The sequence below is a fragment of the Lepus europaeus genome, chromosome 9 (genome assembly GCF_033115175.1).
Source record: "Lepus europaeus isolate LE1 chromosome 9, mLepTim1.pri, whole genome shotgun sequence".
Lineage (NCBI taxonomy): Eukaryota > Metazoa > Chordata > Mammalia > Lagomorpha > Leporidae > Lepus > Lepus europaeus.
In genome coordinates, this window is record NC_084835.1 from 26085249 (window position 1) to 26100484 (window position 15236).

Here is a 15236-nt window from a genome sequence, read left to right on the forward strand (position 1 = left end):
CGGAGCCACCACAACCCAGTGGACAAGGAGCAGCCTATGAGCAGGAGCTGCTGCCTGGGGAACCTGAAGCTCTTTCTGGACCCTGGCCGAAGACACCTCCGAGGACACCTCTGCTCTGGGATGCTGGCAGGGGCCACCGGGGTCACTCAGAGTAGAGTTCCCCCAGCTTTCGCAGGAGGTACCCAATCATCCATATATAATCCTGCTATGATCCAAGTTTATCAAAATATCCCTCCAAAAAGAAAGGACTGGCCAGGGCGGCAGAGTACCTGAAGAAACCAGGGAGGTGAGGTACATGTGACAGTGTCCTTCCCCGGAGCGGCCCACACATTAGGCCACTGTCGCACTGCTGCCTCCCTCCCTCCAGGACGAGTGCCTCTGTTGCCACTTCCCTCCCTCCAGCCTAGGGCCCGGCATGCAAACATGTGTGAGCACTGCACTCTAAGCCTGTACGTTCTCGCCACCTCGTGCAGGTCTGGATCTGTGGCCAGGGCTGCTCGCCCGCACTGGGGGCCAGCTGGGGCACGCGGAACCACGTGCAGCTCAGTCACTCTACTGCGACACGCACCCCAACTGCGCAGCCACAAACACCAGATTTAACTCCCCACCCACAGCCCGCCCACCACCCTCTCCCAAATAGCTCTAGGGGATTTCAGCCAAGAGAGCACAGCTCAAGATTCTGTTTCAGAAACTACAGAAAAGTAAACCTGCGTTTCCAGCACATTGTCCCCACTTCTGCCACCAAGAACTGTGGGGGCCTCCCTTGGGGCACAAGGCCTCGCGTGACAACTGTGGCCGTTGGGAAGGCACTTTCCTCTCCCTGCCATGTGCCATCTGCAAAACGAGGGGGTGTGACGGGACAGTGAGGCTCCTCTGCAGCTCTGACACCAGCAGGAGGCAGGGACTCCCCTTTCTCCTTCTTAATTGTCACCATCGTGGAAGATGCCCTGAGCCTCACACTTGGCACTGGCAGCCCCGCCAGCCAGGGCCACCACGCAGGTTTCCTGAGGCCCTGGGTCTGCCGTCCAGGAGCTGGGCCCTTGAAAGGATGATGGGATGGACAGGGTTAGCAAAGGGCGCTGCAAATGACCTGCAGACCAAAGCACTTGGCAAGGCAAATCCACTAAGGGCAGCTGGCGGGGACAAATGCTGTTGGGTCAGGGGAGTGGCCTCAACCCACCTCAGGCTGGTTTCAGGAGCTACATGACAAGAGAAGCCAAAATAAGGTGTTCTGGGATAGTCAACTATAGTCCCAGGCAAAATAAAAAGCCAGAGGAACCACTGAGACTCTGTGAGTGTACGGGAAGAGGGGAAGTGGGGAGAGGCTGACAGTCACGTTCCTGCCCATCAGTGCGGTCAATAAGTCATCTGACACCCATGGACTTCTCTTCCTAACAGTGACTGCCCACCCTCTCCACCAGCTCGGCGTCAGGGCCACGCCCACAGCAAGAACCTGTAACAGCCTTTTAACGTGCTCTCACTTAACACAGCCTGGGCTCACTTCCCCAGAGCCATGGTGGAGACGGACTACCGTCTGGGAGGAGCCACTATGGCTGAGCCCGAGCACTGGACGCGGCCTCCTCTCCTGAGGCAGAGAAGGAGATGTTGGGCTCACAGGTGAGGAAGGGAGCTCAGCCTTGCCCTACATCACCCAGAGAGAGGCAGAGCCAGAACGATCTTAGCCCAGGGCCCAGGACGTTTCCTCCTACAGATCAGCTGTCTGGGCTGAAAATGATGGGAGAACACCCATAGTTTTCCAAAACCAGAAACAAGTAGGTGTTTACTTATTCCCTGAAATACTGGGGTTTCCCTTATAAAGGTGAGTATTACTGCCCGGCACACAAGGCCTTGTGAACTCTGCCCACCCAAACATGTTCCAGCACCTGGGCATTCCTGGGGTGAAGGCCGAGGAAGGGGGACAGTGTGCCACATCCGGGCCAGCTGAACAGCCCCAGCTGTCCACTCTCCATCTAGGATGAGCAGATTCAGGTCAGAGAGGGCAGGCCACCTACCTCTCAGCCCAACAGGCTCCTTGCTCCACCTGTCCTGCCCTCACTGCCCTGGCAAAGGAGCCCGTGTCTGCTCAGGGGTGCACTGGGAAATCTGCAGCCAGCCCATGGCACCAGCCACAGCAGAGCCTGCCTAGCTCTCAGGGTTGCACTGGGAAATCTGCAGCCAGCCCATGACACCAGCCACAGCAGAGCCTGCCTAGCTCTCTGGGCCACCCCCAAATCACTCAACAACATACACCCCACAGAAGCTTCCGAGAAGCCACGTGGGCCCCAGCTGCAGCCCAGAGCTGTCCCCAGAGTATGGCACCCACAGCGCTGAACCCCCCAGTCCTGCTCCTGAAGGCTGACCTAACCACTGATGGGCACACAGAGGAGACTGTCAGCCTCTCTCCCTGTTTCCCCTCTTGTAACTCAAATTCCCAAAACCAGGACTGCAGGAGCGAAGCTCAGCAGTCTTCAGGCCCGCAACAAAACTCGGAACCACGACCCCTGCTGTGGTCTGAATGGTTTTGTCTCCTCCAAAGTTCATGCCGAAGCTGAATCCCCAATACAACAGTCTTGGGAGCTGTGGCCTCTGGGAGGTGACTGAGTCGGGAGGGCCCTGTCCTCCTGAATGGGATGAGGTGCCCTCATACAAGGGCTGCACAGAGAGTTTGGTGCCCTTTTCCACAGGACCGCCCGGGACACAGCAACAAGGCACCATCCTGGAAGCAGGCAGCAGCCCTCACCAGATGTCTGTGCTTGATCTTGGATTTCCCAGCCTCCAGAACTGAAAGAAAATCTCTAGGGGCTGGCGCTGAGGCACAGCAGATAAAGCCACCGCCTACAGTGCCAGCATTCCATATCAGCACTGGTTCAAGTCTCAGCTGCTCCACTTCCTATCCAGCTACCTGCTAGGGCCTGGGAAAACAGTAGAGGATGGCCCAAGTCCTTGGGTCCCTGCACCCATGTGGGGGAGACCCAAAAAAGCTCCTGGCTCCTGGCTGTGGATTGGCGCAGCTCCAGCCGTTGCGGCCATCTAGGGAGTGAACCAGCGGATGGAAGACTCTCTTTGCCTCTCCTTCTCTCTCTGTGTAACTCTGACTTTCAAATAAATAAATCTTTAAAAAAAAAAAAAAAGAAAGAAAAGAAATCTCTGTTCTTTACAAATTACTCATTCTCAGGTATTTAGTTACCTCAGCATGAAATGGACTAAGACAACCCTCTTGCCCCATAGAATGAGCCTGTCAAAATACTGGAAAGTGTGGCCAATACACCACAGAACCACCAGTTGTTCATGTGGTCCTATTCCTTGGCTGGGGCACTGCCCTAAGGCCAGCACCCAGGTCTGGCCCAAGAGACCCAGAGGCTGTGCAGGGTGATCCTGATCATAGCCCGGCACTTGGCAAGTCCCTCTGTCCTGACACTTCCTGTGCCTTGGGAGACAACTGAAAGGCACATCAGGGTGACTGTGGCCTCGAACCAGATAGCACTGCTGCCCTGACCCTCCTTTTTCAGCCTGAGCCTCCCTCATATTTCCCCTGAGGGGCTCACTCAGCCCTGCCCACATCAAGGACGGAGGCATTTCCCCTGGCCCCAGAGCCCCAGTCTCCCAGGCAAGGGCTTTTTTGGCTTCTTCCCCAGCTTACACTGTCCACTTCTCATAGGTACAGAAAAAGCACAAGGGGGTTGCTGCCCCACCGGCCAAACAGTTTGGTGGTGCTACCTCGCGGCTCTCGCAGGACAGTGCCTGGAGACGACCACAAGGATGTCTTCTAAGTTCAAAGTGTCATGAGGTTCCCTCCTGTGGACCAGAACAGGGTCATGCAGCAGCAAGGCTCCGTAGGACACAGGTGACCAAGAGGCCTGCTGGCATCGTACCCAGACCAGTGATCTAAAAACAAGAAAGAAATCACAACTTGGATTTGAAAAGCCCTGTGTGGGACATGAGTGTGGTGGAAACTACACAGACGTAGGCACTTGTCCCAGCTCTGCCCTCAAAGAGGCAAGAGGCCATGGCTGCTCTCTTGGTTTCACTACCTAGAATCTACATGCTTCAAATGTGCCATCTTCCCTCTCTGTGGGACAGAATTCCCCGGGGCTGAGACCCACTCAAGGGGCACTGGGGCTGCTCAGTCCACCATCGAGGAAGTGCGGGCAGCCGCTGTGCTCAGTCAGACACGTGGGCACCAGCCCCTCCTACAGCACCGCCTCCTAGGACAGGATGCGAAAGCTCAAGTCACAAAGGCTGCACACCTTCCTACAAGGACAAGCAGGGCATGGACCCTACAAGCAGGGAGCCCGCAAGGACTACACACCGCCACAGAGCATCTGGGTGCAGCTCTGGCCGCCAACTGGGGAAGGGTCAGTCTCTTGTGACACAGCCCCAGCCAGGACCTCTCCTGGGGCTCAGCAGAGGCATGGCATGACCCCAAAGAGTCAGCATGGTTATAAAAGAACTCTTCTTGGAGCTGAGCCAAACATGCCCGAGAGCATCTCGCAAACTCTCATGAGCCACAGGTGACAGCCCAGGTCCATCTCCAGGGACCTATCCTCTTAGAAAGGGATAAGCAGGCCTGCTCCTGACCATGGAGACTCTACAGGCACTAGGTGTTCGGTCTGGCTGGCAGGCTCTATATTTTAAACAACCGCCCACAGTGACGCTGCTCACCTGCACTGACCTCCCTTAGGAAGCCAACATCAGCTGACTCGGAATCACCCCAAACCCAGGGACACAGCCAGGAGGACAAGCTGAGCCTTGCACGGGGAATGTAAAGCTCTTTCTCAAGCAGCCCTGTCCCTCAAGTGCTCCCACGTTCACACACCCACATCAGCCCCCAAATTGGACTTTTCAACAATATGCTACTTCCATGTCATTAATAAGTACCGTAAAAGAAGGGTGCAGCAAGTTGTGACACTGGCATCCCAGATGAGTGCCAGTTCGAGGCCCTGCTGCTCCACTTCTTATCCAGGTCCCTGTTAGTGTGCCTGGGGACTGCAGAAGAACGCTCAAGTGCTTGGAACCCTGTACCCATGTGAGAGAGCCGAATAGAGTGCCTGGCTCCTAGCTTCTGCCTGGCCCAGCCCTGGTTGTTGCAGTCATTTAAGGAGTCAACTAGAGGACTAAAGATCGTTCTCTCGGGAGCCGGTACTGTGGCGTAGTAAACTAAGCTTCTGCTCACGGCGCCGGCATGCCATATGGGTGCCAGTTCGTGTCCCGGCTACTCCTCTTCTGACCCAGTTCTCTGCTAGTGGCCTGAGAAAGCAGTGAAAGATGGCCCAAGTGTTTGGGCACTTGTACCCACGTGGGAGACCCAGAAGAAGCTCCTGGCTTCATATTTGCCCAGCTCCAGCAGTTGTGGCCATTTGGAGAGTGAACCAGCATTTGAAAGACCTTTCTCTGTCTCTGCCTCTCTCTGTCTGTAACTTTCCCTCTCAAATAAATAAAATTTTTAGAAATAAATATATTAAAAAAATAAGAATTTTAAAAGTTTTTTAGGCTGGCACCACGGCTCACTAGGCTAATCCTCCGCCTGCAGTGCTGGCACCCCGGGTTCTAGTCCAGGTTGCGGCGCCGGATTCTGTCCCGGTTGCTCCTCTTCCAGTCCAGCTCTCTGCTGTGGCCCGGGAGTGCAGTAGAGGATGGCCCAAGTGCTTGGGCCCCGTACCCGCATGGGAGACCAGGAGAAGCACCTGGCTCCTGGCTTCGGATCGGTGCAGCGCGCCGGCCGTAGCAGCCATTTAGGGGGTGAGCCAACGGTAAAGGAAGACCTTTCTCTCTGTCTCTCTCTCTCACTGTCTAACTCTGCCTGTCCAAAAAAAAAAAAAAAAAAAAAAAAAAGTTTTTTAAAAAAATTCATTCTCTAATTCTGCCTTTCAAATAAATCTTTTTTTTTTTAAAGTAACCCCAAAAGAAAGCCCTTTCAAGGCAGCAACTCCACACCATGGGAGGGCAAGGGAACTGGGCCTATCTGACCACACTGGAGATTTTTCAACCACGGCCTGCTAGAGAACCCAGCACAGCTGCCCCACCAGCTGGGAGCACACGGTAGTCTCACCCTGGGGCTTAAAGAAAACAAGGAGAGGACCAGCATCCTCCGGAAAGAGGCGAGGGACAGGGCAGAGTCAGTGCAGCCCCTGCCTGCAGAACCCTGAGCAAGTCAGGCCCAAGGGCTCCGACCCCCAGGTATCCCAGAATGAAGGGCCCCTTAAAACTATGGCAAACAAACCCTAAGTTTCTGTATTTGATGGGGAGCTTGGGGGGTTGAGAACAGAAAATCCTTTGAGCCTCAAACCCTGACTCCCACCTACTACATGTGAGCTGCACCCTGGGAGATGAAGGCAGGGCCTGCCCACCCTCACTCCACCGTCCAAGTGCCTCATACCTCTGGGTCTCCTAACGCATCTCACCCTGCCTTCAGCTCTGCTGCCTCCCCAGTCCTCTGCCTCCCAGGCCAAGAACTCCTGGAGGTGGGATCAGCGCATCCATTTCCTATGCCTGGTGCCCAGATCGGTGAGCTGAGGGGCAATCGATGGACAGACAGAATGAGCAGAGGTCAGCTCGCTTCTTTCTTCTCTCTGCCTTTGGGTACTGTGAAGGAGCGACCCAGCAATTCCATGGAGCATGCACGGCTCCCGCTCATGACCACATCACTCCCCGGGGAGGACAGTGTCAATAAGTTTGCCTCTGTGCACTGGATGCCATGCCAGGGCACTGGGAGTGACATTTGAGATGCCACACTCAGATGTTCTCAGGCTAAGAAGGGAGTCAGCTGTTGAAAGAACACTCACAGCAAGAGAAAAAGGCCTGGGTGACCACTCAACATGCTCCTGTCTGTGCGCTGCTTCTCAGGTTTGCTTTTTTTCTCGTTGGGGCAGCAAGAGTGGTCACAGTATTCACATGGTTTTCGAATGGCTTCCTGGTTATGATGAACTGGCTCCACGAGAACTGAAATAATTGCCACGCTCAAGGCCAATAGAGGAGGGCCCTACAGGCTGACACCAGGACCAGGAGTCACCCAGGCCCAGCACACAGTACACCTGGCTGTGTCCAGCCTGTTGATCCTGAACATGGGCTATCTGACAGGGAAGATAAGGTCACCCAAAGCTGAGCCAGCCATGAAAACAGAAGAAAAGGCCCATGTCCCACTCACCAACCATGCCAAATGCCCTCCGTGTGCCCTAACTCAGATGGCAGTGAGAGCCTGAACAACAGCTCAGAGAGCGCTGGGCCTGACACCCCACACCTGGTTGCAGGCCCGATACATGCACACCCCCAGGGCCTCCCACAGCCCCCAAGGGCCAACCCTGCCCTCTGTTTAGCCTGCCTCCTGCTCAGAGATAGAGAAGGTAACAAACCTAAAATCTGCCCTACTTGTGCGTGTTGACAATGTCCCAACAGGAGACTCCAGGCCAGCTGCTGAAGAGAGCTGCCTACTGCCCAGCCTCCAGAGCTGGCCCACAGAGACCTGCGTGATGGCCACTGCCCACCCAGGGAGTCCAGGGTACTTACTGGGCGCTTTGACTCAATGCCAGGAACTCCCAAACAACTCATCTACAGGTTTCCCTTTATCCCTGGCCTCTGCAAAACACCTGTGGTCTGTCTTTAAAGGCATCCATATCTGCCCATTCCCAAACCCCGAGGTAACTCACACGCATTCCATGGCTCTGCCAACCACAGGGACGGGGAGGCCATTAGGGGAAAAACTCCATTCAGCCCCCCAGCACCGCCCCCACGCCTCTAATTTCATGCCCATGTTCCCTCCCAGGCCCAGTGAACTGCCCACAGCACAGGGAAAGGCCTCCATCCATCTCCCAGCTGGCAAGCCCATCCCTGCCTCTTGTTCCACTGCCCAGGCTGTGACAGAACCACAAAGAATTCCCCCTGGGGGGAAGCCCAGCCCTGCACCCCAGTCCACGCTGCTCACGCCAGACGGTCGCCTCACCTGGTGCCCGTGGAGTGTGTAGAGCAGCCGGCCCTCCATCAGGTCCAGGATCTTCAGGGTTGAGTCGCTGGAGGCTGTGATCAGGAAGTTTCCCTTGGGGTGGAAGGAGAGGGCGTTCACGGCCGCACTGTGCACTGAGAGAAGGACAACAGTCAGGCGCTGCCTGGGAGGCCCAGAGTCACAGCCCAGGCCTGAGACAAGCAACTGGGGCCGAGGCTGGGCTCAGGCCCGGGGGGGCCGGGCCAGAGGGGCCGCTGCACAGCAGAGTTGTGAGTTGTGGGGAGTCCCACAGGATTTCCCAGGAGAAGCGCATGACAAAAGGTGGGAGAAGGCTCATCCAGAGCCAAGAGCAGGCAGAGAGCAATGTGCAAGTGAGAGCGAGCGCGCCTTCCTCTCCCTCTCCCACGACGCCGAGCAGTGCTGCTGGCGCAGGACAGAGAGCTGCCTGTGCTGCACAGTTACGTGAGGGAGATCAAATGGAGAACTGAACCCTCACCATGCCCAGAGGATGCCACTGCCCTGTGTAGGAGGCAGGTAAGCAGATGGTTTCAACAGTCTCAGGAACCACTCAGGACCGGGTCTGATCGCAGCTTCCCCAGCCCACCCCCTCCCTCGTCCACTGCACTGGGCCTCAGGCTCTCCATGTGCAGGCCTGCCCCTGGCAGGCAGGGGCACCGTGGGCATGCTGCCAGCTTATGCTCAAGAGGCCTCTACACCACTGAGCTGCGGACCCCGAGGCCCCCATGGATGTCCCTCACCTCGGTCCCCAGGTCCCACGCAACCCCAGGTCCTGTCACTTGACTTGCCCCATCCGTGACTCTCCTTTTCCCAGGGCCCCAGTCCAAGTCCCACTATCTGCCCTGGCGTCCCTCAGGCTTCAGGGCCCGGACACCCAGCCATGGTAACTTTATACCTCTGTTCCCAACGGGCCTGGGACACTCTGGCCTCCTCTTTCCATGACCTCAAGTCTACACTTAGAGCCACCTCCTCCAGGAAGCTTCTCCTGATCTCTTCACTGGGACTCTCCCTTCATTTGTCCTCGTGGTGCCCCCTTCTGCTCACTGTTCACATTTATGTGCAGTGCCTGACCCATAACTGGGTCTCCCATGAGACCCATGAGGCCGTGTTGAATCCCTGGCTCCTGGCTTAGCACCTGGCACCCAGTGAGAAAGCGGGTGATGGGCAGGTGCTTAGGCCGCATGTCCTGAGCCCTGGGAGGGACACAGCCTCTCCTCAGGGCTGAGCACCTGTTCTTGTGGAGCTGGTGGAGGTGGGCCAGACCCAGGCAGTACCCACGAGGATGGAGCAACTCCAAGGCCAATGCATGGACCGGCAGGACCGCAGACTCTCGGAGTTGCTACGGGGGCACCCTGGTGCCTTGTGCCATTGCCACAGGTGTGGGCGGGGGGAGAAGGGAACCCCAAGCGCTAGAGTCAACACGGACACAAACAGAAGGGCAGACTCAAAAACTGTACCTCACCCTGGCACAGGGAGGACCCGTCAACACAGCCACCAGGAGACAGTTCCAGCAAAGCCCAGGAGGGCACACGGGGCCCTCCCGTGCCAGCTCAGCTGCAGCGCCGGTGTGCCGGGGAGTGCAGAGCCCTGTTCCCAAGCACACTTAGGGGACTCAGCCAAGCTTTATGTAACAACGATATTTATATCTGAACAACACCCTCCAGGTGCCAGCAACCCCAGCAGGCAGCCTGGAGGGGGCCGACGGGGTCTCTGCAGTCGGTCCTGGAGGTGGTGGAGTACAGAGGACCCGTGGCTGCCCCCACCCCCACCTGCCATGAAGCTGGCAGAGGAGCGGCCGGGGCAGGAGGGAGCGCTCAGGAAGCACAGGGCGTCCCCACACTGAGGATCACCAAGGGCAATGGGCACAGGGCCCAGCACCCCCTACCTTTATCAAAATGAGAGTTAGAGAGAGCGAGGAAAAAAGCCATAACCAACCCCAGCTGCGGCAGCCAGCGGGCACCACAAACAGCAGGAACAAAGCCGAGTGTGACGGTCACCGCCCATGTGTGAAGACATACACGCTGCAGAGCCAGAGAGCACGCGGACGGAAGCTGCAGACCGAGAGCAGGGCTTACAGGGGAGGCCAGGATCGGGGCTTCTCATCCCTACTCCGCATCCTTCTGGAATGTATTTTAGAACCCCCGGAATGCAGTCACCTCAAAGGCAGAGCTAAGGGATGGGTAAGATCAGCTCTATTTCTCCCCCCCAAGTACGTTCTGCTCAGGGAGGCAGGAGGCCAGGCCCGGCCCGGCTGGGTCCCGCAGGCACCTCAGGCTGGCGCCAACACACAGAGCCCAAGCAGAGACATGGTTGTGCCCCAGGCTCTGGGCACCAGTGATGCTGGCCCACACCGGCCAGGGAACACGGGGGAAGGAGGCAGAATGACCTGTCCGGGCAGTCCTGCCACGCCGACCCCTCAACCCCAGGCCAGCCTTGAGAGACAGCCCACAGCACTGACCTCACCACACCGACAACGACTTAACAGGAGTGACCTCACCCCTGGCCCACGGGCCTCTCTGAGCTCCGGGGAAGGCACCCTCGTCCTGCTCTGCAGTCTGGCAGCCTGTGCCGGGGTGACGGGCGCCCCATCTCCCCTGGAGTCGAGGCTGACAGAGGAGCACTGTGGCAGGAGGGTGAGCAGGAGAAGAGCACACAAGCAGCCCAGGGAGGCCCCAGCTCCTGGCTGGGCCCATGCAGGGGAGGGTCTCCCCCAGAGGAAGGGCAACAGAAGTCCACTCCCCAAGAAATGTCAGCAATACCAAAGGCCTCCTAGGTGGGGTGGACACCTCAGAAGAGGCCTGGCCAGGCTTTGTCCTGGACACCAGGACCAACCTGCCTCGCCCACTTGCTCCCCTGCCTTGTGCATCAGCCACACCGCCTTCACTCTCCTGCCTCCCTGCAACTGAGGAAGGGGTGGGGAGGGGCCCTGCATGACAGTGCCCCCAGCACAGGCTGCCCCGGGGTGGGAGCCTCCCGTCTCGATGTCCTGCGCAACGACTGTCCAACAGTGACCCACTCTTCCACAGGCCTTCCTGGTGGATCCATAGCAGTAAGGACACAGAGGCCGTTCGAGTGGCAGCTGTGACCTCCTGGCTATTACATCCCAACCACTCCCAAGAGAGAGAGCCCCACCTCTGGGTGAGAGACACCAACATCAAACTTGCACAGCTCACCAGGAATCCAAGGAAAGCAGCACAAGGCTGCCACAGCCCTGCCCCCAAACACCAAGAACACACAGGTCCCAGCGTGGGTGGCAGGTGGCCTAAGGAGAGTACCTGAGTACCAGCAATTCAAATGCCCACACTGCCTGCATAAAGAGGCCCTGGGCAAACCTGAGCCCCCTGCCCAGTGGGCTCCAAGCTGGCCAAGGGGCCTGGAGAAAGCCTAGGTGCCCAAGTAGGAGGTTATCTTCATGGGAAGATCAGGCCAGAGCTGAGCCCCACACCCCACTCCCTGCTACAAAGGGGTCAGCTCACCTCAAAGAGCCCAGGGGGGCTTCTCGTGGCACCACCGGGATTACAAGTGACTCAGTGGCTGTAGGATCCAAGACAAAGGCATTTTGTTCATGCTATGCAAACGTCCAGTTCAGGATGATGGGGAAAGCCAAGACAGGGGCCACATCTGGGGGGACGGGGCAGTGCATCCAGAACAACCCTTTCAGTCTCCAAACACCGAGGAAAAGACGCAGGCCCGCCCTGCTCCCTGCTAACCCCGAAAACCCGCATGCCCAGGTCTGCGTGGGGCAGGAGTGCAGGGCATGCCAAGGACACGCAGAAAGATGACTTGGGCCGGCGCCGTGGCTCAACAGGCTAATCCTCCGCCTTGCGGCGCCGGCACACCGGGTTCTAGTCCCGGTCAGGGCACCGATCCTGTCCCGGTTGCCCCTCTTCCAGGCCAGCTCTCTGCTGTGGCCAGGGAGTGCAGTGGAGGATGGCCCAAGTGTTTGGGCTCTGCACCCCATGGGAGACCAGGATAAGCACCTGGCTCCTGCCATCGGAACAGCACGGTGCGCCGGCCACAGCACGCTACCGCGGCGGCCATTAGAGGGTGAACCAACGGCAAAGGAAGACCTTTCTCTCTGTCTCTCTCTCTCTCACTGTCCACTCTGCCTGTCAAAAAAAAAAAAAAAAAGATGACTTGGGATGCACAAGTCAGGCCTTGCTGCCAGCCAGCCAAGGACACAACCTCTCCCAGGGCCCTCAGGAACCCAATGACTGGGGCTGCCCCAGTGCAAGGAACCCGACACGGGACAGTGGGCGGAACGCCAAGTGCAGGGACTCTGAGGTGGCGACCCAGCTGCGTAGCTCCCAGGTGTGGGCCTGTGGACCACGGAGAGTGGCCCTGCCTTGCTGCCCCAGGCCTGTCATGTGCCTACGGACAAGGCACATTCTGGGTCCGGGGCGGGGGCTGCTGCTCAGATGTCTGAACAGTCGTAACGTGGGCTCGCAGCATATGGAGCCTGGCCCAGCTCCACGCAGACCGGCGCCCCCAGCTCCACCAGCCCATCCACTCCTTGAGGAGCTAGGAAGTGAGAACTGCTCCCCACAGTGGCAGGCTGCAGCTAAGGCACTCTGTGCTGGCCGCGTGTGGCAAACAGGCCCAGCTGCCTGCTGGGGCCCAGGGTCCCAGGCAGGCCTCAGCCCCGACAGCCCACTCAGGGACAGGAAGTGGCCTCTAGAAAGTGCACCCATGGGGCAGCTGGACACAGGCAGGCTAGCCCGTCTGCAAATCCTCCTAGGAAAGCCCCCCAGCCTTGGCCACCTGAAGGCCACTCACAGTGCCTGGTGCCCGCCCAGAGCCACCAGCAGAGACAGGAGGCATCAATGTGCCCTTACAAACTTTCCCTGGGTTTCTTAGGGGTCAGGGACAGAAAATAGACCAGGAGCTGCCTGAGGGCTGCAAGTGCTTCCTGGGGAATCAGCCTCCAAAGAGATCCCATCACACCCCTAGAGGGGGCCCCTCAGCAAAGGGGTTTAGCCATGGAGCTCTCTGGGGAGCCCCTGGATGGAAGCAGACCCAGGCAGTTTCCTCCTCCAACAGGAAGGTAAGAGGTGCGAGCCCTCTGCCCGGTGAGCTCAGAGCAGCCCAGCGCAGAGCCCTGAGGGTGGGCCTGGGGGCCACACGTGGGTTTGCTCTCCTGAGAATAAGCACATGTGCCAGGGCATTGGCGATAAGCTCAGAGGGGACCTGGTGTGGGTACAGGTGCTCCTCGCCTCTGCCGCTGAGGAACGGGAGGCGGCCGGCCCACGAAGGGCTCTGCCCCAAGAGGCAAGGACAGCAGGAGGAGCGGACTGAGCCTCTGGGCAGAGCCTGCCAGCAGCACACACCCAGTTCCACACAGGACTCGGCCCTGGTGCTCGTCTGAGTCCACCCACACCTCCCAGCCCTGCCGTCCCCGGGCTCCACCCGGCCCATGGTCCGGCCCTTTCCCTGCAGGAGCACGGGGCCCTCTCCCTGGCACCCACCTTCTCCATGAGACAGGGCTCACCTCCACACACCCCACCTCAGCCCTCAGCTCATACCCCTTCCTCTGGAGGCTTTGTGCCCCTGGTCCCTCTGTGCCTCCTCAGTGGCAGGGGCCAATCCTACTCACAGCCCAGATGCTGGGGCCCCCTGGTCCCTCCACCTCCACAAGGTCAGTGCCTGTCTCTACTCGGTCTGCACAATCCGTCCCCTGGGTCTAAGCCCTCCTACTCACACCGACATTGGGCATACACAACGCACCTAACAGTCAACGGGGCACACCAGCCCTCACCCTTGCAGGCTCTCAAGACTGCTGTCCTCCACCTGTTTATTCCTCAGGTGATGGGCCCCGTCCCAGTGTGTCAGTCGAGCCACATCTTTGCGACCCTGAGCCACAGACAGGATTCAAGGCCCACCAACGGGAACCTGCTGCTGTGAGCGGTGAGCAGCAGGGTGAGGCTCCTGGTCTATTAGCGATGGGCCCACGCCCTCTCAGAGTTACACGGAGACCCTCTCCTCACAATGTCAAGACTGATGTGGGACAGACCACACACCCCGCATCTCCCCACACACATTCTCCATCTCACAACCCCCACGACAAAGCCCTATTACCATCCTCTTTACTGAAAGGACACAGAGCCTGCCCTCATGACCACTGCACTACCTCATCAACCCCCCCATCTCTGTCCAAGCCCTCCCCCAACCCCCCAGACCTTAATCAGGGCTGGCCTAGAGCAAAAGCAAAGCATCGAAGCAAGAAGGGGGAGAGAGAGCTGTGGCCTCCAAGTGGATGGCAGACCCCACTGCTGCTCTATTCTCGAAGCCTCTGTCTGAAAGTGCATCAGTGACAAACCCCAGGGCTCCCTGTGCAGGAAATAACTGGTTCTAGTGGCCGGCTACTGCCATCTGGTGGCTTTTCACGGTACTCCAGGTTTAGACCAACCCCGACTGACAACAGGATGAAAAGACACCACCACAAACATTGTGCCTTGGTCCCATTCTCTGCCAGCACTCCCTCAGTTCTCTCTCTCTTTTCTTTTTTCTTTTCTTTTCTTTTTTTTTTTAGATTTATTTATTTGAAAGAGTTACAGAAAGAGAGACAGACAGATCTTCCATCCACTGGTTCACTTCCCAAATGGCCAGAACAGCCAGGGTTGGGCCAGGCCAAAGCCAAGAGCTTCTTCTAGGTCTCCCGTGTAGGTCCCAGGGGCCCAGGCACTTAGGCCATCTTCCGCTGCTTTTCTCAGGTGCATTAGCAGGGAGCTGGATTGCATGTGGAGCAGCTGGGATACAAACTGGTGCCCATATGGAACATAGGCATGGCAAACAGCAGCTGTACTTACTACACAACACCAGTCCCCACCCCTTCAGTTTTTGACATGCAACAATCATTAGCTACCAACAGCACCTGTGAGAACGGCCCTCTCTGTCCCAGCATCACAGCCCGAGACTGCCAGAGCTGACTGCAGAGACCCTCCCCAGCCGTGTTGCTTTTCCAGACCTGTTCTGCCGCTTCCTGGGAGGTCCACTCACCCTGAGTGCCCCAACAAAGTACCATCCTCAAACAGCTGAGAGCCAGCTCGCAAGGGCTTTTGGGGGGTGTTGGGGCAGCTCCAAGCCCAAGCCTCGCACCTATGTCCAGCTCGTGTAGATTGCGGACATGAGCCCTCGCACTTCAAATTCAGTCCCAAGTCGACGCCCACAGTTCTTCAGACAACTCCAGCTCGGCTTCCCTCCTAGTCTTGGCCCTCCTGTGCCTCCTCCACAACTCCCAGTGCCTCCTGAGCCCCAGGCCCAGAACCAAGGGCTCACATGGCCC

The 15236-nt window shown here is 58.0% G+C and overlaps 1 protein-coding gene across 5 annotated transcripts in view; it reads right to left on the reverse strand.

Moving 5' to 3' along the window:
• POC1A (POC1 centriolar protein A) overlaps positions 1–15236 on the reverse strand; it is a 77103-nt gene that overhangs the window by 53149 nt on the left and 8718 nt on the right. For all 5 annotated transcript variants that reach the window (XM_062201016.1, XM_062201017.1, XM_062201019.1 and 2 more), the window contains exon 7: positions 7937–8070. In XM_062201016.1, the coding sequence (XP_062057000.1) occupies positions 7937–8070 (134 nt within the window). The remainder of the gene's footprint in view (positions 1–7936; positions 8071–15236) is intronic.